Source organism: Vanacampus margaritifer, chromosome 7 (genome assembly GCF_051991255.1).
Source record: "Vanacampus margaritifer isolate UIUO_Vmar chromosome 7, RoL_Vmar_1.0, whole genome shotgun sequence".
Classification (NCBI taxonomy): Eukaryota; Metazoa; Chordata; class Actinopteri; order Syngnathiformes; family Syngnathidae; genus Vanacampus; species Vanacampus margaritifer.
The window spans coordinates 4,071,964-4,096,478 of record NC_135438.1 but is presented as its reverse complement, the minus strand read 5'-3'; the positions used below and the strand labels follow the sequence as shown (position 1 = coordinate 4,096,478).

The following is a 24,515-nucleotide window of genomic DNA, read 5'->3' as shown; positions in this document are numbered from 1 at the left end:
CATTTTATGACATTCCGCTATTTACAGTCCTACATGTGATGTATTATTGACAGTCTTCCATTTTGCAAACTACGTTATTAAGAGCGATAGCTACAGTACTCCATTTTGCAACATGTCCATCTTTTTACAGTCCTCCATTTTGTGACATTTGGCATTTACAGTCGTCCATTTTGAAGAGCGATTTGATGAATTCAACTTGCCGCCATTCGAACGCTGTTTGTTCCCGACGTGCCGAGTTCCCTCCATTAACAACACTTCACGATGGACACAAGTCTTCTGTACACGCACGGCAGGAATGCAAACAAGTGCGCCCCGTGTATATCCCCCGCCGTCCAACGCTCGCACATTCTGCTGATCTAAATCAGCGGCTTGTACAATGACACTGTTTGGTTCTGGTTCCTGTCAGCAAATATTTGCAGACTGCCTGTCATAACAGGGGCACGGCTGAGAAATGGATGGGAGAAATCCACCAGGTCTGTGCTAGTAAATAAATCAGCTGAGGGGCTGGTGGGGGCATCAGGGGGGGGATACTTCACCCTCTGACCCACAACCAGTTTTTATCTGGATTTTCTTGTCCCCCCCCCCCCTTACGTTGCTCTCGTAAATCCAACGTCTGGACGAGAAGAGAGGTGGCGTGTTTTGGTAAGCACGTCTGCGTAGAATGTCAACTTGTCTTGTCGTCGTGTCGCAGGAGAACTTTCGGTAGGTGCCGGCAGTGATGGACGTGGTGGATGATAAAAACGTGGTAGTGCGCGCTTAAGTGCATGATGGGAAGAACTACTGTGATGAGAATGAAAAAAAAAAACTCACTCCATGAACAAAATGGAACACTCCAAACTGGAACTTCCAAAAGAGGTCTGTGGAAAAGAGTGCACTAGACTTTTACGACTTTCAGGTCAAACTTTAGTAATGTCCTCTTATACAAAGAATTCCCTGCTATAGTTAATTATCCATATAACAGATGTATCAATCTTTAAGGGAAATAGTACTTGATTCATTGAGCCATTTTCAGCAGTAAAAAACTCATATTTTGTCAAGAATTAATTTCATAACTTCATTATTTTTCATGTACAATTAATACCTTTAAAAACAAATTTTTTCACTTGCTGTCGATTGAAGATGACATCACCTGTGCTGAGGAAGTAGGTAACGACCAATCATGGCTCACCTGTTTTCTTTGGTCAGCAAACTGAGCCGTGATTGGTTGTCACCTACTTCCCGCAGCACAGGTGATGTCATCTTCAGTCGATAGCAAGTGGCAAATTAAATTTTTTAAAGGTATAAATGTATTAGTGTGTACAAATTGAAGGAATTTCATTTTGTATCTTTTTACAGTACAATACTTCAGGGATTGGGAAAATTTGGATTTGGCCATTTTTAAATTCAATAAAATGGATCTATTTTAATAAAGTTTTTTTTTTGAAAACTTAATTCTACTGTAAATCAGTATTTTTTGCTTAATGTTTTTTTGTGGTGCAAATTATTGTTTTGGGGTGTTTTGAATGAATGAATGAATTTGCAGTGCAAGATTACATCAGGATTACATGATTACAAAAGGCCCAAAAGAAGTCAGGAGGTATAAAAGATTCAAATTTCACTATGAACTATTAAACTTTTTTTTTTTTTTTTAAACTAAGACCGGGAATTTTTCTTATATTTTTCTAGTATATTTTGACACAAATTTGGTCAAGTCATGTGTTGTAATCTTAAAATGGATCCCAAGCGACATTTCAGGGTGAATTTGTAACAATTGAGTATATATTTGTGCCTTGGCTCACGAGTTTAGTTTGTTCAGTGACCACAATTGTAACTCAAATCACTCGCGCCTAAGTGAGCTGGGGACGTTATTTGTGTGAAGTGAGACTGCATTCAAATTTTGGCTTCAAGACAACATACTCCAGCTTTAAAAGGGTCATAGAAAATTTGGATTGTAAAAGTTATTGTGGACTTTTCTAAGTTATATTGTTTGATTGTGTAATTCTCCGTTTTAATTATCTGGTTTGAAATGAATGCTCACAACTCAAGACAAAAGCGCTGGGTATCTCGTACGACTATATTGGCTTTCACATTAAGATACAAGCCACTCCGGTACATCTGTCTTACGGTGATTGTTTATGTTAAGCCTCTTCCAGCCCCTGTTGAAGGTGTCTGGCTGTGAACTGGGGGGGCTCGCGTGCGTAGCATGAGGAGGCGTCCCCCCCCCCCCCCCCCCGAGCTGTTGGTCTATGATTTCCAGCGCTGCTGACGTCCTTCCCTGTAAAGCGGCCGGCGTGCTCAGCGGGCAGGAGCCAGTCTAATCCCCCTGATATGAGGAGCACCCGCAGACCTGACAAAGCATTCCTCAGATAAAGACACGGCATCATCACCGAGATGCTGCGGAATTCCCACAGTCGGGAGTGGGGGGGGGGGGTGGGGCTAGACTCGCTGACCGAGGTGTTTTCTTCCAAATGTGAGGACCTCGACTTTGCCGGTCTCCCCCATGGAGGAAACTCTTACTCATCCTCAAAGTCTAAATGTAAAACAGACCCAAGGTCAGGACCATCGTTCTCACCTGGGCCTGTCTGCGGATTCACCGCATGACATTTTCCCCTCCTCGGCCCACTCCAGGGCTACCAGCATTTATAGCGGGACAGAGTCACGATCCCTCGGTTCAAAGGGGTTTCTGTTACAAAATGTTCCTCCGGGGGTAACGCGTACAGACGTCTTCAAGGTCAGCAGCTTTTGTCGGGTATGAAACGGTCAACTTTGAAAAGGAATCGCCATATGGAGTCCTGCGAGGAAACTAGTGATTTTTTTTTTTTGTCCACCAACACACAGGAGCAAAGTGGAAAAACAGTAGCCATTAAAATTAAGAGAACAGGTAGTGGTTTAAAAATGTTTATGCTAATCTTTTCTCTTTTCACTGCAAATGAATCGGCAAAGATCGGCTTGAAATATCGGTTATCAGCCCCCTTGACTACTAATAATCGGTATTTGTATCGGCCTTGAAAAAAACATACCAGTCTATCACGAAACAAACAGTATTTGCAGGGATGTGATTTGACCAAAGTGAAATTATCTGAAAATTTAGCCGGGGGTCTGGGGGCCGCTGGCACCCAGCTAGGTCCAGGGCAGTGCCCTGGTGGGGGGACACGGGGGGCAAAGCCCCCCGAAGCTCATGGGTTTTCCGTGTTTTTAAGTACTTTCAATGCACTCACATGACAAAGAAATAGACAAAACAACAACATAAATTTTCAATGTATATTGAACTATCCCATATAAAATGGCAGTTTTAGTCAACTCAAAATCAGTCACATTCAAAAACATTGGACTGCCTTTGCTTTTAAAAACTATCACTGAGAATATCATCATATCTAACTAATGTGATTACTAAGTTAACACATAAATAATGTTGAAGAGTTCAAATTTCATGAACAAATAATTGTATCATGACCAAATGAAAAGTAACTCATATTAGAGCATACCACAAATGTCTTTGTTATAGCAGAAGATGTTATCTGTCGGAGTCATGTGCATACACAATGAACTACCAAAAAAAAAAAATAATAATAATTTTTTTTTTTTTTTGGGGGGGGGGGAGATAAAAAAAGCGGAATTCCGCGAATTAGCGGAAAAATCACATCCCTGTATTTGACATACATCACTGTCCACTAGGAAAAACCCTTGGCATAGGATTGTCCGCTTTTAACATTCAAGTCCCTCGACAACCCCGTCGACTAAATGATCAAATGACACCGCTCTAGACAATAGCTGATCTCCGTTGATTTATTTTAATATAATATACGTTTTTTTTTTTTTATCATCTTGTTTTGAGCTGATGATTGACAATGATAACATTTCCAACAGCAGGTCAAAAACATATGGCTCAAGTAGCATTGACTCCATGATTTTTGTTCTTTTCCATGACCCAATTTTGTATAAATGTGCACTTTTTTTTTTCTTTGCTGGAGAGCTCAGTATTGTTCATTCGGTAATTTTACCGATTTGACATGTCATCATCATTGCTCTCCTTTATTTTTTTTGATTTTTTGTATGTGGGTGAGTATGTGCGTGTGTGTGTATTCATTAGTTCACCTAAAACCTATTAAAAAATCCCATACCGTTCACCTAAACCGAACACTTCCAGCCCGAGTCGTGAGGCCGTCAGAATGTGCACTTTTCTAATAATAACAACAGCTTGTGTTACTCTATTTCTATATTTAAACATTTTAGTGTGAAGAGATGTGCTCACCTGTCAAAAGATCGGATCTGCAGGGAATCCCTGGGAAGGTCGCCCACGCCCATCGTGCTTCCCAGAAAAGCGGGCGGCAGCAGGCCGGGGTCCGCCATGATGTCGTCGGCCGGCGCGCTGACCAGGCTGCGCAGGATGTCCTTCACCTTCTTGCCCTTGGCATCGGCGGGTCGGACCTCGGAGGACAGCGTGGACAGGGCCTCCGAGACTGCGTCGGGGCCGTGAGCCGGACCGCCGGAGGAGGGCGTCTCTGCTTCGCCGGCCGTGGTGACGGCGGCGTGCTCGTCGCCGATGCCGGAGTCGTAGCGGCGAAGGGAGACGCCGTTCTCCGACTCTTGACCGGCAGACGGAGCGCTGCTGTCTGTACAGAACATAATCATTCAATTAGTTGACTGTAGCCCTTACTATCGCTAAAAAAACAATTCTTGTTAACTGGAAAAATAAACAAACTCTGAATATCGACCAATGGTCTAACCTCCTCATAAATCACATTTTAATGGAAAAAATATCTGCCTCAAATAAAAACCAAATATCAAAATTTATAGAAACATGGTCTACGTATATAGAATTTTTTAACCTAATTCTGGTTACTTAATTCTGTCTGTTAGCGAGAGCCACTACATCGTGATAACTTACATTGATGTTTCTGCATTTGGCAATTTATTATTATATTATATTATTAGTATGGGATTTTTTTTAATGGGCTTTAGGTGAACTGATGAATACACACACGCTCGCACGCACGCACACACACACACACACACACACACGCACATACACATACTCACCCACATACAAAAAAAGGGTATATATATATATATATATATATATATATGTGTATATATATATGTATATGTATTTAAAAAAAAATATATTAAATTTTTTTAATTGATTTGTTGGATTTTTAAAAAAAAAAAAAAAAAAAAAAGGAGAGCAATGATGATGTCAAATCGAATGAACAATACTGAGCTCTAGAAAAAAAAAGAAAAAAAAAATAGTTGACTGTTAAAGATGAATGAACCCCAAAAATCCGGTTTGGGTTTCAATTGGACCTTCTATACCTGTGCTCCGTGTCGACTGCGATCGTTGGGGATGCTTGTTGTCGTTGTGGGGCTCTAAGATGTCTCGGTACTTGGACACCATGAGGACGGAGATGAAGTAGACCACGGCCAGCGCCAGGAACTGAGCCTGCTTACTGTCCTCCTAGAACAAAACAAACATACTAAACAACATCTGTATTTGCTTGTGCGTGTATACGTATCCATGTACGTTCTCCAGAAAGTGACGCTTTTCGAAAGCCAATGTGTACGACTGTAGTGAGTAGAAATATTTGACAAAAATGATACCGGTAGCAAGTGTATCCTCAAAATAAAGTGAAACTGAAACAGTGAAACAGAGGAATTGTTAATATTCGAAAACAGGCCTACTTTTTAAAAATCTTTCAACACACTATGACGTCAGCAGATTATAACTTTCATCACATTTTAGTCAACAAAAAAATATTTTGTCTTTCAACTCCTACAGAGGCTTTGTTTACGAATAGTATAAATTAGTTAAGAGTTTCAAGTAACTTTTTTAAGAGCGGGTTACGGTTTCAAACAAGGTTTAGGCTTTCAAACTGTAGTTTCACTGTGGATTTGTGTTTGAAATTACGGTTTCCGATATGGCCAAAAAATGTAATTAATTATAATTAAAAATTCGACTTTTTTCAGTCATTCAGGACGATTACGATTTTAATCTAATAAACCCAACAAACATTTATTTAAATGTTCCTATGCAAAATGTTCAGACAACAATAATGTATACTGATTCTATTCTAAACTTAACATTCATAGTTTGTGCTTAAATGCCACAATTAAGTAGTTGGTAGCTTTTGTAAACATGTCCTGTAAACCACCCATCCAGCATTCTGCCACTTGTGCAAAACTTACAATTCACAAAAACGTTTGGATGTAACAGAACTTAAGAACAACATCTTAAAATAATCCAGAAGACAAAAATTTACATTTTATTTTATTTTTTTAATACTAGATTTTTTTTTTCAAATTGTTCAGCCCTACCATAGATAAGGTTTTAAGTTGCAGTTTTGAATTAGGGTTTCAAGAAAAATTATGCTTCAAAATGAGGGTTTAAAGTAAGGGCAAGGTTTTTCAAGTTAGCACTTCTAGTTGTATGGGCCTATTGATTTCAATGACTGTAATAGTAAATGCAACAGTGCTTCTTTCGTTGCTGGAAACACAACCCCCCCATCTTCAGAGTCAAGCATGTGTGTGCGTGCTTTCCACAACTCACAATATCCCGGAAGACGACAGCCCTGAGGCGGTTGATGTCCATGTCCTGCAGCAGCCGCTCAAAGTCACGCACGGGAGACATCCCGCCCGTCACCGCGTCCACAGGACTCTGCGCCAATCAAAGAGACATTTGATTGGTGCTACAAGACACAAACGCATATACGGGCAGCGGGCTTGGGTTTCCTCCGGTGGGAGGACGGCGTCCTTAACGTAATGGCTTTTCTATAGAGCGGCTGCATTATGAATGAGCGTTAACACACAGACGCGGCGGCGGTTCAGGGAAAGAAAGGCGTGACTTTTACTGGAAGTCGCTGGATCAGATCAACAAAACAACAATGACAAAAGGTAGGGGAGTAATACAATCAGCTATGAGCTAATGCAATAACGCCTGGTGGTCAACGGGGAGGAAAGGGCAGAGCTTCAATCTGGTCTGGAAGAGACTACAAGGGTTTAAAAAAAAAAAAAAAAAAAGGAGTAGAAGACGAAACCCTGGGTATGACTTGCCTGTGCCGACACAGATTTGCCAGGAATGGCTGCGTTTGCTTCGTTGCTGAGCTTCAAGTGAGCCTGCTGACACTCCAGGCAATTTCTCACAGCCATCGCGCACACTATGAGGAGAAAGGAGGCGATTAAAGATGGAATTAACAACCAACTGAGGGTTACGGTTTCAAGTTAAGAGGGCTGCATGGCATCAAACAAGGGTTGGGCTCCAGCAGTTTTATCTTCATTCGCAAAAATATTTTTGGTCGATCGTCTTTTCAATGTTCTGCCCTTAGCGAGTGGAACAGCTTGCAACATTCGAATATCATTAATTAACCCTGGAGAACCCATGGGGTCAAATTTGGCCCCTATAAATTCTGCTACTCAAATAACAAAGACCTTTTTATTTTTTATTTTTTTTACAAATTTTACTTCAAAAGTCCAGAGTGCCACTTCTGACCCCTGCATGGGGCCATCTAGTGGATGAATATTGCACTTACATAAGCCAGAGTGTTGGTGACAAGATGGCTGGCAACATGCTGTTTTGTTGAGCTGGAAATCAATCCAAACAAAACCATCTTCTCAGCAAACCATCAGATGGTAAAATTGTGGTTTTTTTTTGTTAATCTATTTCATATCATGTTGCAGAATGCCTAGGAGTATGTTTTATATATATATTTTGATAAATTAGCAACTCTGAGCTAGTTCAAAAAACAAGGGTTAAAATTTAAAAAACATGTATTTTGGTGTTCAGTGAACTTATAGCAGTCATTTAATGTATAATTCATAATTTCATAAGAAGAAAAGGGTTCTCCAGGGTAAAAGAAAAAAAAAACACACAAACCTTTTATTCACCATGTCCTATGATGTGGTGTAATGTGTAATGTAAATATTAATGCTGTCAAAGTTAACTCATTGATTAATCACAAAAAAAATGGTCACATTAATCATGTATTAATGCAGATTAATCACACTATTCATTTTGACTGCAAATGATCCTTTAGCTTGACAGTGGATGGTTACGTTAAAGATAGCACAAGTTGTGTTTGAGCGTGCATTAAAGTAAAGCATTTAATAAATGTTTGCATATGACATTCAGAATATTTGTTCATGTCAAAATATTGAGGTCATTTTTATTTTCATTTTAAATTACAGTAAATTCTGGACTACAAGCCGCTACTCTTTTCACTTGCATTCGACCCTGCGGCTAATACAAAGGTGCGGCTTATCCATTAGATCACAAGGGGGCGCACTATAAAGTACGCGCAAGAGCGTCAGGCAGAGCAAAACAAACCAAGAGAGCCCAAATGGGCTCTTTGCACAAATCCACTACTTCCTGAACTCAGTAACCACAACGACAATGGCCAGACACACCTGGATTAACCAGTTTGTCCAATCATGAAAGACAGGAAATGAAGGAGTGGTATAGAGTTCAGGAAGTAGTGGATTTGTGCAAAGAGCCCATATAGACAATTTGCCCCCTCTTTATGGAAAAGAAAGTAGCGGGAACCCGGTGCGGTAAGATTAAAACACCTGCGCCTTCCAGTCGGGTGCATTTTATGTGCAACAAACTCGAGCATTCCCCAAATTTAGCTAGCGCGGCTTATAATCAGGTGCGCCTTGTAGTCCCAAAATGACTGTATGCAAGTGATTAACTGATTAGAAAAAGAGGAGGATGAGCGCGTGCAGAGGAAGATATCCTCATAGCATTAAATGTAGAAAGAATTAACACATAACAAGCGCTCTTCAAATTTGGCGGGCAAAAAATGTTGATAAAAAGCATAGTGATTAATCATGATTAATCAAAATTCAAAAACGTGATTAATCTGATTTAAAAATGTAATCGTTTGACAGCTCTAGTAAATATGAAACTATATCAAATTGTACAGTTTGTTGTGCACAGGATGTACTAAACTTGAGAATGCAAGAATTTAGCTTTTATTATGCTTGGTTTATGCTGTCTGCATAACTGAATAAATAAAAGAAGAATGAGGGTTACAGTGCAGGATTATTATTTTATTTGTATTATTTTTCATTTGTATTTCTTTTTTTTTTTTTAATGTTTTATTTTCATTGTTTACCCTCAATGCAGTTTTTGTCGATGCATTTATCATCAAACGTGTAATGAGGTGGGAATCATTTTAAAACCCTACCTGGGTTTTCTAATCTCACGGCACAATCTCGTCCTATGATAAATGCTCTGTTTTTATATCACTTTTCTTGTACTGCGGTATGTCGTGCAAATAGCAAAAATACTAATACAATGAGATTTTAAAATGAAACCACAAGTCAGGCAAGTTGAAGAAGCAAACGAACCAATAGTAGAAGAATCAGTAGTATCAGAAATGAGAGGGGGGGGAAAAAACATGCGTATTGTGTGTGACAAAGTGGTGCCAACAGTGTCAGCCCGGTTCACTGTGTCTGCTCCAAGGTCGTACAGTGCAAGGTGTGCTCTTGAATCACACAAATAATCACAAACAGAAGTGTGTGTGTGTGTGTGTGCCGGGCTGCTGACTCGGCAGTGAGACACACTTTCCCCTCCTATGCAACAAATAACATCTTACCCTGATGCAACTTCACTTCACATGTGGCACACTTGTAATCTAATGTCATCTAATGTCATCTATTGTAATCCGCAACCCCCCAACTCACTGCTACTGCTGCTTGACAACTGACAAATCTCAGCCATTTGGAAAGCCAAGGAGGGAATTATTCCGTCTGGAAATGGCCTGGCTTTTTCCATTAGGACCACTCTCTCATACGGCCATTTGTAAAAAAGGAGACGGGGAGGGGGGGAGAGGAGCAGGCCTGGTAGACGCTAAAACCTTGTTACACTCGGACCAAATCAGATTAGGCGCCTTCAATGGGAAGCACATACCTCATCAAATATTCATTTCATAACAAATGCGGCTGCTGATTTTCCAACACTGGACCTGCAGGAGTGCGGTGGGTGTGGCTTGTTGCTTTCTAATGGAGAATTTTGCACGTGAGAAGCTTTTATTACTGTACGCTGCACTTAGGGTTGCTAGAAAAAGCGTTTTAAAATAGAGTTAGGATTTCAAGTCAGGGTTAGGGTTTCACTATATATAGTGCAGTTAGCACAGCCGAGGCTATTATGGCTAAATCACTACATCACGATAGCGACCATTTTACGACTTTCGCCATGCGGTGGGGGGGGGGGGGGGGGTTTATAATAACAGGATAAGGGAAGGAGAGCATAGAGGGGAATGCACACAAAGGCAATTTTTCAAAAAGGGAGAAAATAAAAAATAGAAAGTCAGGAAGTGACACTACCAAGGCGAAGGCACTGTCGCAGGATGCCGCCCGACGACATGTTCTTCTCGGCCTCGATCTCGGCAAAGTTGAGCGAGCTGGCGAAGACCAGAATGTCCATGAGGCTTACGAGGCGCTGCAGGAAGGCCACGGAGGAGTCCAGCGTCAGGCCTTGAGAAGGCTCGATGTTCTCCAGCTCGTGCTGGAGCCACAGCAGACAGCACGGATATGAAAGCGGCAGGGAAATGGAGCATATGCAGACACCGGTGTGTTTACAAACTAAAATCGGAAATAGTGGTTGTGTTCAATAGCAGGTGAGTCGGTAAATAATTGGTTTTAATAAAGTGGACAAAAAGGAAAAAAAATAGCAATTCAAACGGAATTATTTTCATTGTAAACAGAAACAAGACAATGATTCTTCACTACATTTATGGGGGGGAAATCAATTGAAATCAACTAAATTGTTTTTAGTGAACAAATGGACTTTACATTGTTCAAATACTAATGAATAAATTAATATGTGAACATTTAAATTCAATTTTAAAAATATGTTTTTAAATAAAAATATATATATTCTACCATAATTAATAAAATTAAAAAATGAATTAGATTGTTGAGATCATATGCCCAGTATAAAAATTTAACAAAACAAAAAAGTACAGTTGTTTTCTACACTAATAAAAAAAATTGTTATTAACTCTTTGACTGCCAGACGTTTTCAGAAAAGGAATGCCGTGGGTGCCAGCCGATTTAAGCATTTTGACTGATCTTTCAAGGTCCACAGAAAATTATGTGTTTGGACTATGGAAACACACATAATACCAAATGAAAGATTGGACTCTCATCTTTCATCAGAAAAAAAAGGTTTGTTTCTACCTTATTCCGTTTTTCAGTAATCAACAATAGAAAATGGTTAGTTTCACCGATGTTTTGAAACAAACGTCTTTTAACGTCTTTGGCACTCCTCCATAGGATTTTACTAAACGTTATTTAACGTTTTTGGCAGTCAAAGAGTTAAATTGTATACATTGGTAAACTAATTAAATGTAATTTTCTTGTATTTAAATCAACAAATATTTTCTACATGAATCAAAATCTAGTAATACAATTCATTTTTCATAAATTCATTCAAATTTACAGTAGATGAACATATTTTTGCAGCTACAAGTATGTTTAGTTCCAGGCAGGCATGAGTAAAATCCAATCAATGGCCCTACTTCCCGTCGGCGTCTATTTGAGGGGAGGTGCTTAATCTTGCAATCGGAGAAACACACTTGTCTGTATTCTTATATGGACATTGCAGTAAATGAAGTTAGAAACAACAATAAATCTGCATTCCCGGCCGGGTCAGCATCCCATAAAAGAGAGGTCAGACGACAAAACAAGCTAACGATGTTAAGGCAGCGGCTAACGGCAGCAAAAGGTCAACGTGTACTTCCTCTTGTGTGTGTTTGTGTGTCTTCATTGGACGGAGACTTACCGAGGAGGAGGTGGCGGCGGACAGCAGCGGCAGGATGCCACCGCACGCCATGACCAGGTTGTCCACCACCTGCGAGATGAGGTGAACGCTGTTGTGCACAAACACCACATTGTCACTGCTGTTCACGAAGTCCAGGACCGTCTTGGTGGAGTGGCTAAACAGAGAGAAAAATAGACCAAATTCCTGTTTCAGACAAGTGTTACCTTTTCAAATTAGGGTTTCAAAAAGTTCAAGAATCCCAATTACAATTTCAAGTCAGGTTTTAGGGTTTCGAAGTAGAGTTTCAAGTAAAGGTTAAGATTTTAAACAAGGTTTCAAGCCTGGGTTCAGGTTTCAAGTTGGGGCTCCAAGCCTCAGTTTCTGTTTCAGACAAGAATTGCAATTCAATTTCATCCCTGCTGACCGCCAGAGATGGTGCTTAACTCTTTGACTGCCAGACGTTTTCATAAAGGGGATGCCGTGGGTGCCAGTCGATTTAAGCATTTTGACTGATCTTTCAAGGTCCACAGAAAATTATGTGTTTGGACTATGGAAACACATACTACCAAATGAAAGATTGGACTCTCATCTTTCATCAGAAAAAAAAAGTTTGTTTCTACCTTATTCCGTTTTTCAGTAATCAACAATAGAAAATGGTTAGTTTCACCTCTGTTTTGAAACAAACGTTTTTTAACGTCTTTGGCACTCCTCCATAGGATTTTACTAAACGTTATTTAACGTTTTTGGCAGTCAAAGAGTTAAAAGTGGTCATCTTTGCATACCGTCAAATTCATTTACTTTCACAAAAAAACACAAAGCTTGTGCATTTTTTAAGTGTTTGTTTGTTTTGTTTGTTCTTTAGGGCTGGGAATCGATTCTAATTTAATCAATTGATTCAATTTCGATTCACAAGAGTTGAAGTTTGATTCGATTTAGATTTTTTTTTTTTTTTACCGATTCAATTTGATTCACTTCAATCCGATATTGATTAATTTTTTAACATCAATTCTTCTTAAATATAAAAAGTCCACAAACATTAAATTCCAAATAACATTTTGCGGAAGCAGTAACTGATTAAATGATTTAGTTTATTAATAAAAGTAACACGTTAAAAATCACTTCAGTTCAAGCAATTCAATAATTGTAAAAATAAATTTAAAAGATTCTGAATTGTTTTAAAGTCAGGTCTTTCATAAGTGTAAGAAAATACATTTGAATTCATGTGAACAGTAAATTTCAAGAAAACGGTAAGACATAAGAAAAAAATTGGCTTTTAAAATTCTATTTTCTAATGAATTTATGGAAAAAAAGAGTTATTAAAATAATCGATTATTGGTTTTATGTTTCGATAACAGGCTCAAAAGGAAAATTGATTTGATGTTGATTATTCAATTTTTTTAAACTCAGTCCTATTGTTTTTAGTCCAGTAAAGTTCCAATCAACAGAATCCTGGCCTACCTCCTCCACGTTTGCACCTCTGTCTCAATAGCAAAGAGCAGATCTGTAAGGAGGCGCTGGTGCATGTAGGACCAGCGAAACTCTGGGATGCGGAACATGGTTGAACGCGGCACCGAGGTCCCGCTTTCTCTCGACTGGGCCGAGGAGGCTCCACCAGCTGCTGTTGTCGCCGTCTGGCTCGTTTCCTGTAAACACCACAATGCTGACATTATGGAGGACACACTACGGTAAAAGTTGAGTTTGAAATTCCTTGTGTACAAAAATAGCTGAGTATCTAAAGTTCCTGCCTACCCATCAAGTGTGAAATTAAACGATCGGGTAAATCTTTTGAGCTGCGTCGTTCCCATAATGCGCCTATAAGTGGTAGACCTCACAAATTAACATCAGATCTGTTATGAAAAAGATACATACTGTTGAGTGTGCCTCCTTCAGTTCCAACCTCTCCGTGTCTAATGCTACGTTGGCCACATCTAGACGAGCTATTTTGATTTCTTTGGTCTTCTGGCCAGCAGTGCTTCTGACGGTGCCACTAGAAGGCGATTCCTCTCCGGAGGCGGTAGTGTCTTGACTCGGTGAGATGGAGTCCGACTCTTTCGGAGTCTCCTGTCCAGTAGAGGGTGCTGTGGGCTGCTGGTCGGTAGAAGCGGGTTCCTCTTCTGGTGGTGTCACATCTTCTTTATCATCTGCTTCAAGGGTCTTTGGTGTTTGGAGGGCCTCCTCACTCTCGGGGACCTCTTTATCTCCAGGTTCTTCATTGTTTTCTTCTAAAGCAACTTCCTGCTTCACGTCATGACCTTCGTTTTTTCCAACCGCGTCGTCCTCAGTTGCAGCAGAGGCGTACGACGGCGACTCCTGGCTGTCATCAATGGGGTCGCTGACGGAGGACACGTCCACCAAGTCCTCATTGAAGACTGAGGCACCACCCAGCAAGCTGTTGTCCAAATGGGCCGCAGACTCGGGGGACGCTTGGTGGTTCTTGGGCTCACCTTCGGCAGCTCCTTCATTCGTAGAGTCTTCATTGTTACCGACTTCTCCCTCAACTGGTACAGGATCTTCACTCTGAGGTTCTTGTAGATGATCTGCCTTCTCATTATCAATTGCTGGTTCCTGCTGGTCTGTTTTTCCACCCTGCTCTTCTAAGTTGTTGGTTGGAATCCCAGCATCTTCTTTGGAAGCCTCTTCAGACAGTCTCTGTTCATCCTCCACCACTTTGGAAACGGTAACTGACGCCTCCAGCGGCTCAGCAGAAGACGGTTCATCCACTGTGAGCTCGATGACGGTAGAGGGGGGCCCATTGGTGCAGTCGCCGGCCTCGGAGCTCTGGCTGACTCCGGAAACGGTTCGGATTGTGCCGACAGACCCGGCGGATTCCTCGCGCTGGTACTGGCGGAACATGCGGGACAGGTGCTCCTTGTGCTGCTCGAAGGTGACCTGGAAAGACGCAAACCGAACATTTATTGGCATAAAAAGAGAATAAAACCCCGTGATGCAGAACAACGCCATGGTACGAAACAATATGTCAAGATTTGGTGGCAATTAAGGATATGATATAGTAACGTTTTATATTAACGTAATGTGGACTGGATTCGGGTTTGAATTTCCCGCCCGCGGCTGTGACGTCATGTGTGCATTGTGTACATGAAGAAGGGAGTGTGTAGTTTCATTTCATTCATGTGTACAGACGCTCCCCTACTTACGAACATTCGAGTTACGAACATGTCTGTGCGCATGCGCGCATGTCAAAAAATGTTCGGAAAGAGATGCTGTAAGTTAGATTTTGTATTGCGCACCTTTTTCCGAGTACTGTAGTGCTTCTTTCCGCCGCTAATACCGACGCTTGGCGCTGTGAGAGCTCACCCAGCATTGGAGGCTCAGCAATGTGTCGAGGAGGAGGAGGAAGAAGAAGAAACGCCTGTCGCTCATAGATAAAGCCATCGCACTCTTCGAGCAGCAAGACCCAAATATTGAACGTTGCGCAAAGGTTGCAAATCAATTGAATGATGCCATACAGTGCTAGCGCATCATTTATGATGAAAAAAAGAAGAAAACTGTGCAATCGTAGTTAGATCGCTTCTTTCGGCCAGTTTCTAGTAAATCCTCCAAGGAAGATACTCATCAACCCTCATCTTCTTCTCCGCGACCCTCAACTTCTTCCTACATTGAAGTTACGGAGGAGGAAGTAACTTTTGAACTCCATTCCAGCGACGACGAAGAACCTCTCATGATATAAAATCCTCCTCTTCCTCCTCCTCCTCTCCTTAACTCTTTGACTGCCAAAAACGTTAAATAACGTTTAGTAAAATCCTATGGAGTGCCAAAGACGTTAAAAGACGTTTGTTTCAAAACAGAGGTGAAACTAACCATTTTCTATTGTTGATTACTGAAAAACGGAATAAGGTAGAAACAAACTTTTTTTTTCTGATGAAAGATGAGAGTCCAATCTTTCATTTGGTAGTATGTGTGTTTCCATAGTCCAAACACATAATTTTCTGTGGACCTTGAAAGATCAGTCAAAATGCTTAAATCGGCTGGCGCTGGCGACATCCCGTTTCTGAAAACGTCTGGCAGTCAAAGAGTTAAGCATCGAGTACATCTTCCAAAAGTAAGTTAAACTTCATTTTATTTATCTTATTACGTACATGTACATACTGTGTGTGTCTCTCGCTCTCTCTCTCTAACATACGTAGTACAGTACTGTACGTATTCCCTTTAAACATAAATTATAATACAAAACATAGCACTGAAGCAACTTACGAACAAATTCACCTTACGAACGATCGCTCGGAACGTAACTCGTTCGTAAGTTGGGGAGCGTCTGTAGTTTTCATTTTCAAATCGCTGCTGCCAACCTCACAAAGCCAGATTGATCATTGTAATTCACTCAAGGGAGTTCCTTCACATTATCAATCTGGAACTTCACTCGGCAGATCCGTTCGGGAAAGGAGGGACTTGCTGTACAATGCTTCGAGCTGATTGGACGATGCGGCATCTTTGCACGTTTGTTAGACCAATCAAGGGGTGTTATCTTTTACTAGATAAAAATGGACGAAGCGCCGCACGCTGTTCAACAAGGAAACAGTGAGTACTTAATCCTGTGAGAACAGAACTGCAGCGTCCATTCGTCTGTTACTATTCATCGGTTTGTTTCACCCCCTGCCACCGCCGCTTCATGGTTTCGTCCTGCTCTAAACAACGCCTGATTGGTCCGACCTAAAAAAAAAGGTCGGTTGCAAACGTATCAGTGGGAGCGGCATTAAGATGTATTCTCCGGAGTATGTGAACTCACAAATACCTTACCTTAAATTATTTAAAATTATTCTTTTTTTGTTCATTTCTTAGCCAATAATCTTCACAAAATGTATTTTATTAAGCTTCACCCTCTACTGAATAGAATAGCATTAATCAGATAGCATTTGAGGCTAACCGTGCCATGTTAAAAATCCTCCCTCTCTCTTGTACGTGCCGCTACTTAAGACCTATTAACCCCCATCAGTCTGCCTAGCATCAGATAGCGCTGGATGGATCAGACTGCTCGTCCATAACCACAATGGTTGGCGGTGGCATTTGAGGAAGAAGCCGCACTTGTAAGCGGTCATAGATTAGCGGCAGATGCTATTAGCGCACGTCTGCCAGCAGTGTGGCGTGCGTGTCCGGCATTGGCAAATCCTCCCACGCCTAATACAAGACCTCGCATTAATCACTGGGGCTGCAGGACAGAAAGTCAAAGATGGTGGTGGAAATGGTGGGGGGGGGGGGGGGGGGGGTCTTGAGTGAAACTAGACCCACTTTGCAGGGTTTTTTTTTTTTTTTTTTTACCTGGGGCTATTTGGACAGCAGGGAATGAGAGAGGCTTTGAGGGCTAAAAAACAAAAAAATGACTAAAACCGGAACCAGAGAAGTAGAAAGAAGGTGAGTAATTGGAATGAGAAGAAAGTAAAGCTGGGAAGAAAGCAGGCTGATTGTTTGTAATTAATTAGGCGTTATTGTTCTAAATTAGCCCGCTACAAGGTTGCTCATTAATCTTCTGTAGTGGGAAACAGTGACTGCTAATCCATAGCTGCCTCCCGAGTGCAGCAGCAGTTGTTGTTGTTCCAGCCCCCCTACCCACCTCCCTCGTCGACGCCGTTCTCTCCCGGACCTCAGAGCTGCCACGCCATTAGTTTGGCCTTAATTGGACTTTAGGCTAGTTCTCACAATTAAAAGGCTGCATTCCAGTTGCTGTGGAAATGATGTGGTAGGGCGGAGTGGGTACGAACATGCTGGACTCAAACGGTGTTGGTTGTCACGCTTCAAAAACGTTACAAGACAAAAAGGAGATGAGGGTATGATGATAATAAGATACATTATAACATAGCTAGCTATAGTTAATGTCATGAAGGAAATTAAGTATGGAATACAGTATGATACGATACAATTAATTTAAATGTATGATACAACAAGTAATGGTACAATGTGATAAGATATGCCAAGATAGGAAGATATACTGTACTTTATACCATGAAGGAAATTAAAGCTACTGAATGCAGCAAATTCAATTTCGAATCGCTATTGCCACGGTAACCGTCGGCCCGATGTAACAAGAGACCAAATATGTATCCAATTGGTGTTTTGCTCAACAATCGTCCCGCACCCACAGACAAACCGTATGCCCCACCCATTCAATCGCAAATCACACTTAGACAATTTCACTGCCTCACAGACAATCCGGAACTTAGACCACGTCCACACGGAAATGAGTTTCAGTGAAGCCCAATGTTTGTTTTTAATCCTTTCTGCGTTACGTCCACACGGAGCCACGCAGTGCTTCGGAAGCCTCAAAACGCTTACCATTTCCATCTTTCCTGAAACGATGACTCAGTTGTCCCACTTCTTGCATGACTGCTAGCCATTAACTCATTCAAATCCAAAAATGTGGAAACACGTTTTTAATACTTTGTCCTTTATTCCCAAAAACGTATTTACACGTTTTTGGTGTGTTGTTTTTAAGCAAGAGTAGACAGAAGGCTCTGATGCAACTTCTGACATGAAGAGGTGGCTTAAAGCAATGGTAGTTATTCAAAAAACAGCCAGCAGGTGGCAGCAGAGTATAAGAGATCAGTTCTGGCCATGTTGCAAAAACCTTTTTTTTTTCACCAGGACTGTGAATATTGATGAAACTTATAACTTAACTTAAATTCTAACGCTAATTGCTGCAAAACGGACACCGAAACAAAACTTTTTTTTCGTGATGAAAGAAGTGACTCTAATCTTTCTCTTGGTAGGTTCCATGTCTTTTTAGCAATAGAACACAATATTCTGTGGGCCTTGCAAAATCAGTCAAAATCCAGCCGGGAGCGAAGGGGGTTGCTTCAGTGAAATCCAAAAATGAAAAGGTTCACAAGCTAACCAGGTAGTGAAGACTGGGTCTGCTTGCCTGTTTAGGTCAATAAACAAAACTAAAGCGCAAAGCAGTTTTCTTCCAGCGTGGCTCTAATCCAATTAACCAGATGCAACTCCTCCACCAAAATCAATGTCTCCAAGTACTGCAGTGGTAGTTTGACAGATGCCAGGTGGGTTTGTAAGTAACACAAAAAACAAATAGCAAACTCCTGGAAAAAAAAATACATCTTCCACAGTGTAAGTGTGAAGGACAAAGGGAGATTGTCAGGGTGATTTGTGTACAAGGGGAGGCAGACGAGGGGGCCACCAAATGAGGGGGCTGTTGTGGCAATGCACACACCTGCGCTAACTTTTGTTGAGGGGGTGGGATAACGATATAGCACAGCGACAGTAGTGACTTGTGCTGCAAAGTATTTATTTGGATTTTTGAAGGAAACGCCACATTTACAATACTGACATGTTCGTTCATATTGTAAAATGACAACAACAAAAAAGTTGCATCATAAAACTGAGCTATTTTATATTGGTCCTTGAATCCAATCGTACCACATGTATTGATATACATATCGAATCATCTTTTACTGGACAGATGCACGCCCCTGTGAGTGAAATGGATTTAGAAATGAATACCTGACTTCATTTTACAGGATTTTCAATATCTTTTTAATATTTTGGGATTATTTTCTAATATATTTTACTTTTTTTTTTCTCATAATTTTGTATTTTTATGTAACATTTGTAAAGTACTTTCTAATGTTTATAATCTAATATTTTCTCATTTCCAGTGTTTTTCTTTATTTTAAATGTGCTGGGTTTTTTTTTTATTTTATTTTTATTTTTTTGTATTTTTCATGTAACACAAGAATTGTGATCATAAATATTGACCACTTTCAAAATACATGATTACCAGCCCTGGCTGTTTTCCAAACTGATCGGTGGGAGTGTGGGGGAATTCACTCTAAAAACACCCAACGGCAGAGGATAATCAGGTTAATCGTTTCCAGACAACTGATAATGATGTCTTTGCCGACAAGGAGTGAAAAATACTCAAAATTGGCTCCATTGTCCTGTGTGTGTATTCCATCAAATTCAAGACAAACATGCAGCAGATTACAGAGCCAGAACAAAAGAGGATTGTGGTAAACACACCTTGGGATGGGTTGTCGCCATTTTTTTTTTGATGCTAAAGAAACTAAATCATGAAGTGGGAACATATTTGCCAAGGCGCGTTCGCTCTCGTGAGGATTGCTCGTATTTATGAGGCCTCGTTCCTCCGACTAGTCCCGCGCCACTCCGATGAATATTCAATGGAGGCGTCGGATAGAAGAAGGGCTTCCTCGAGAGGGAAAAGGCGAGAATGTGCGCGACTCGTTTTCAAAGACACACACACATGCGCGCACACACACACACACACACACAGCCCTGCAGCAGTGGGAGGAGAGAACAACAGTGACAAACAGCTCTCGCGCTACAAAGGTGGCAGGAAATCTATCAAACGGGACAATAAAATTGCAATTGAGTTTCTTTAGCTTTTTTTATAGCGCATGCATGTATCTTTTGTGGCGAATCAGAGCAGTCGTAAGTGTGTGTGTGTGTGTGTGTATAGAGCTGGAATCTTACAAGAGCTACTGTACACGCAGGGCTTATGTTTTTATAGCCGATATTTTTTGCTTTCAGTCAGTAGGATTACGCAAAAAAAAAACAAAAAAAAAAAAAACAATTCTATTAAGCTTTGAGAAGAAGTGCATTACGGGCAAAGAAAAAAACCTTTAAACTTAAGTGAGATTCTGAATAAGACGTTATCATTAATTTCTTAGGGATAATGAATGAAGCATGTTGTTGCTTCATGGCCATGTAAAAACGTGAGACACGCTTTAGTTACACACTCTCTCTTAGTAGCCTTCTTGGGAAGCAAAGAACGACATTTGGCGACTTGGACTCTGGACAAAATGGACGCCACATGGCTCACTGAGAAAACCCAAAAATACAATTTAAAGTGGATAATAACGTTAAAATATCATGTAGTCATGTTTGTGCTATAATAATAAGAATTATATAATATAAAATGACATATAATTATATATAAAAAGTATCATATCTTAAATTTAATGTAGCCATGGTTGCATATTCAATTACATTCATTCTCCATACCGCTTATCCCGAGTTGGACCGTGGGCGCACTTTGGGAGAGAGGCAGGGTTAACCCTGAACTGGTTGCCAGCCAGCCAATCGCAGGGTACAAATAGACAAACAACCTTTTCATTCTCACAATCACACCAATGGAGCGTATTCATTGATCATTAAACCCTGCCTGCATGTTTTGGGAATATGGAAGGAAAACAGAGTACCCAGAGAAAACCCACATCGGTATTGGGAGAACATGCAAACCCCCACACAAGGAAGGCTGGAGCCCGGATTCGAACCCATGACCACTGCACTGTGAGGCGGATGCGCTAACCAGGCAACACCGTGCTGTCAATTACATAAAATATACAAAATAGTAATGATAAAAAGCAGAACAACTGGTCGGTGCTGGATTTCACTTTCCTTTCTTTTCTTTGATCCTTCCTCGGGTCTCCTGACAACCTCACGACTCTAGCTGGATTCTGAAGTATTCGGTTTAGGTGAACGGTATGGGATTTTTAATAGGTTTTAGGTGAACTAATGAATACACACGCACGCACACAAACACGCACATGCTCACCTACATACAAAATAAAAATTTATAAAATAAAAAAAACATGTCAAATCGGTAAAATTACCGAATGAACAATACTGAGCGCTCCAAGGAAAAAAAACAAACAAAAAATAATAATAATAAATACTTTGGATAAATATACATTTCAAAAAGAGATAAAGCTCAATGTTTTATAATATTTGAAGAAAATGTAAACAATTACAAATAAACAAAATTGCCTATTATTGTTGCAATCAATAATATAAATCAGTTATAGTGGTGTACTGTAAGACAGCAGTCACTTCATACGCATTTTATTTTAGTCCAAAAGTATGCACATGGACGCACACACACACTCACAGTCCCACAGTCTGCCTGCGCCCCCTACAGGCTACTAACATTCCCTGCGCCCACACTGTGTCAAGTGGGTGCCTCACATCACAAGCACATCTTTAACTCACCCTTCACTCTGGCGGGGCTTTTAACTACCCCCCCCCCTCCCTTCCCCACCCACCCAGACCACAATCCCACACCGTCCCACGGTTACTTTGCCGTTTTGGAACAGATGAACGTAACGCGATAGCCACAATGACTTTCTTCAAGGCCTGAAATACGCTTTTTTGCAAATAAGAAGTGCCAGCGGTTGATTTCCATCTGTGAATGAAAGCTATTCTATATGTAAATAAAGAGCAGAGAGAAGCTGATTGACTGCTTATGGTGTTACTCTAATGGGACAGCTTCAGTTAGGATGAAAGGTGTGCTAATGTTTTGTACAGTTGATCTGAAGTTCTGAACACAAAGTTAAAATATAACACCCCACCCACCCCCCACCCACGCCGCTACTTTGGCCTCTAACATTCGCAAAGGTTACATTGTCAACGTCCCACAAAAAAAGGGACAATATATTTATGTTGAAGCTTCATGACTTATTATGTTGTTAAGACTTATATAGTCTTTCCCATACTCTTATAAACACTTTGATTTTTTTTTTTTTTTTTTTTGTACAAATCATCAAAATTTAAATGTGAAATTTTAATTTGAGCAGTGCTAATACAAAATAGGCATTCGAGGTGCAGGTAATATTTTTTGTCCAGTTGGGGTCGCTATCCCTCACCTTCTGCACAAGTGGTCCCCTATAGTGTAATTAATTCACATTCAAATTAATAAAAGAAAATAATTTTGGGACCAATCATATTTTTTTTCCATTTCCATGTGATGCTAATGTTGCCTCTTAACATGTAATCCTTGTAAGTAAGAATGAAACATATGACATGATTGATGAATAAGGAATCTCTAACTTGGGCAAATGTGTGTGGGCCATGACGAGCTCTCTGACCTTGGCGTGGGTGATGGACAGTGTGTCCACCCAGACGCGCCAGCCGCCCCATTCGTACTTGATGGCGTGGTAGAGCAGGATGCGGAAGACGGCGTACACCATCTCGGTGACTTTCTGCTCCTCGCTGTTGCGCGGGCTGGTGAAGCAGAGCGACAGCATCCACTCCTGCCACACGGAGCACTGCAGGAGGCTCCTTGGGGGGGGGGGGGGGGGGAGACGCCGCGTTAGGAGCGCACGCATATACTGCGGGTGTGCCCGTGTCCGTGTATGTGTGTGAACACGCGTGTTACCTGCGGTTGTCTCGGCTGTTGTTAAACAGCTTGATCATGTCCGACAAGAACACCTTGCGCACCTCCATGCTCTCGGGCGACAGCGGCGTGTTCTTCAGCAAGGCGGCTATGACCTTCAGAATCTCTGAAAAATAGATATAAAAGTGTTTCTAAAATATTGCTAAAAGCGGGGTTTTTTTTTTTTTTTTTAGTATTAGTGGATTAAAATTATATTTTTTGAGAATGGAAAAGAGTCAATTACAACATTAAATTTGGGGGGAGTTCAGAAAAAAATTAATTTATTGTTGAATTTTTGTTGTTAAACAAAAAATAATAATTTTAATTTTGCAATGAAAAAGTCATAACTTTGCACATCCTTTTATATATTTTATATATATAAGATTCAGAATAAAATTTTATTTTTCAGTCAGTATATTTTGAGAATAGTCTAAAACGAGATCAATGTCTTTTCAAGGAGTCAGGATTCAAGGAGACAAAGTTGAGCATGACAGCATTAACGTGAACACAATAGAATCAAATGTTTGTATGTCTTGTGACAAAGTTGTAATTTTTTGTCATTTCTGTGGACAATATTACAACAACCAAGTCATAATACTATTAGATTACTTTTTGGGAGAAAAATGACATTTTTGATGTGGGTTTTCATTCTATGTGGGGAAAAAAAAAGTTTAAAAAAAAAGGTAGGAATTCTGTCAGATATTTAGAAGAAGAAAGAAAAAGTGAAAATCGAATTTATTGGAGAATTTACAGCTCTTCATTTCTGTTTCGATTTAGATGTAGCTATTTTGGTTCCATTTACTCTTACTGTACCCAATGTGAAGAAAACCATCAACCATAGGACCAAGCTAGGTACCAAACTGTAATATTTTTGTTCTAACGCTCTACTATAAATATGGTATTGTCTATCATTCAACACATCAAGTGAATATAACAAATCTACACTTTTTTTCAAATGCCAGGTTTTTGTGATATAAAAACAGGGAACCAAGCTAAATCATTTCAAGACTTTTTCCACAACTCTGAAGATGTGGAAGCTTTCTGCGAAGCATGACTTGTCAAAAATGTCAGGCAAAGCCACTTAGAACATCTGAACTTTAAATGGTGGCGGTTGTTGCTTACTCCAATGTTTGAATGTGACTGGATAAATCTGAGCACAGTCACATCCCAAGTTATAAGAGGGTGTGCCCACTTGTGCAACCAATTTTTTTATTTTTTATACAGTATATGCTTTAAATTTCCTTTTTTATTTATTATCTATTTTTTTACTTAAAAAAAATACTTTTCACTTGAGTTATTCCTATAGGTCAATTAATAAGTATTTGATTTATTTATCCTGGTGTAATTTTTTTATATTGCAAAAAGCTGGCATTTGAACAAGGGTGTGTAGACTTTTTACATCAACTGTCCGTACAAGATTGAACACAACGTGCAAATCATTCTGTCACAAACAATCCAAACTCCGAAACATGGGCGCACAGAAGAGAGCATTTAGCGTATAGATGGCTATCTTACAGTAATGCTTTAGGTATTGCTTGGGCCCCCGTAGGAGCTTTGGCTCCAGTGCAGATGAATTACCAAGACAATGTCAACTGTTGTTGGGGTTTAGGTTACATTCGCCTCTTCAGACCTCAGTGCTAACCG

General features: G+C 40.4%; 1 protein-coding gene across 10 annotated transcripts in view; it reads right to left on the bottom strand.

Annotated features, from left to right (window-relative positions):
* The window catches only part of lrba (LPS-responsive vesicle trafficking, beach and anchor containing), a 218,242-nt gene that overhangs the window by 157,869 nt on the left and 35,858 nt on the right, over positions 1–24,515 (bottom strand). For 9 of the 10 annotated variants that reach the window (XM_077569992.1, XM_077569995.1, XM_077569997.1 and 6 more), the window contains exons 20-29: positions 22,875–22,998; positions 22,585–22,777; positions 13,604–14,623; positions 13,193–13,377; positions 11,756–11,909; positions 10,297–10,477; positions 7,027–7,130; positions 6,524–6,631; positions 5,293–5,434; positions 4,232–4,592 (exon numbers count right to left, since the gene is read on the bottom strand). In XM_077569992.1, the coding sequence (XP_077426118.1) occupies positions 4,232–4,592; positions 5,293–5,434; positions 6,524–6,631; positions 7,027–7,130; positions 10,297–10,477; positions 11,756–11,909; positions 13,193–13,377; positions 13,604–14,623; positions 22,585–22,777; positions 22,875–22,998 (2,572 nt within the window). The remainder of the gene's footprint in view (positions 1–4,231; positions 4,593–5,292; positions 5,435–6,523; positions 6,632–7,026; positions 7,131–10,296; positions 10,478–11,755; positions 11,910–13,192; positions 13,378–13,603; positions 14,624–22,584; positions 22,778–22,874; positions 22,999–24,515) is intronic. The other variant, XM_077569994.1, reaches the window with a different exon arrangement.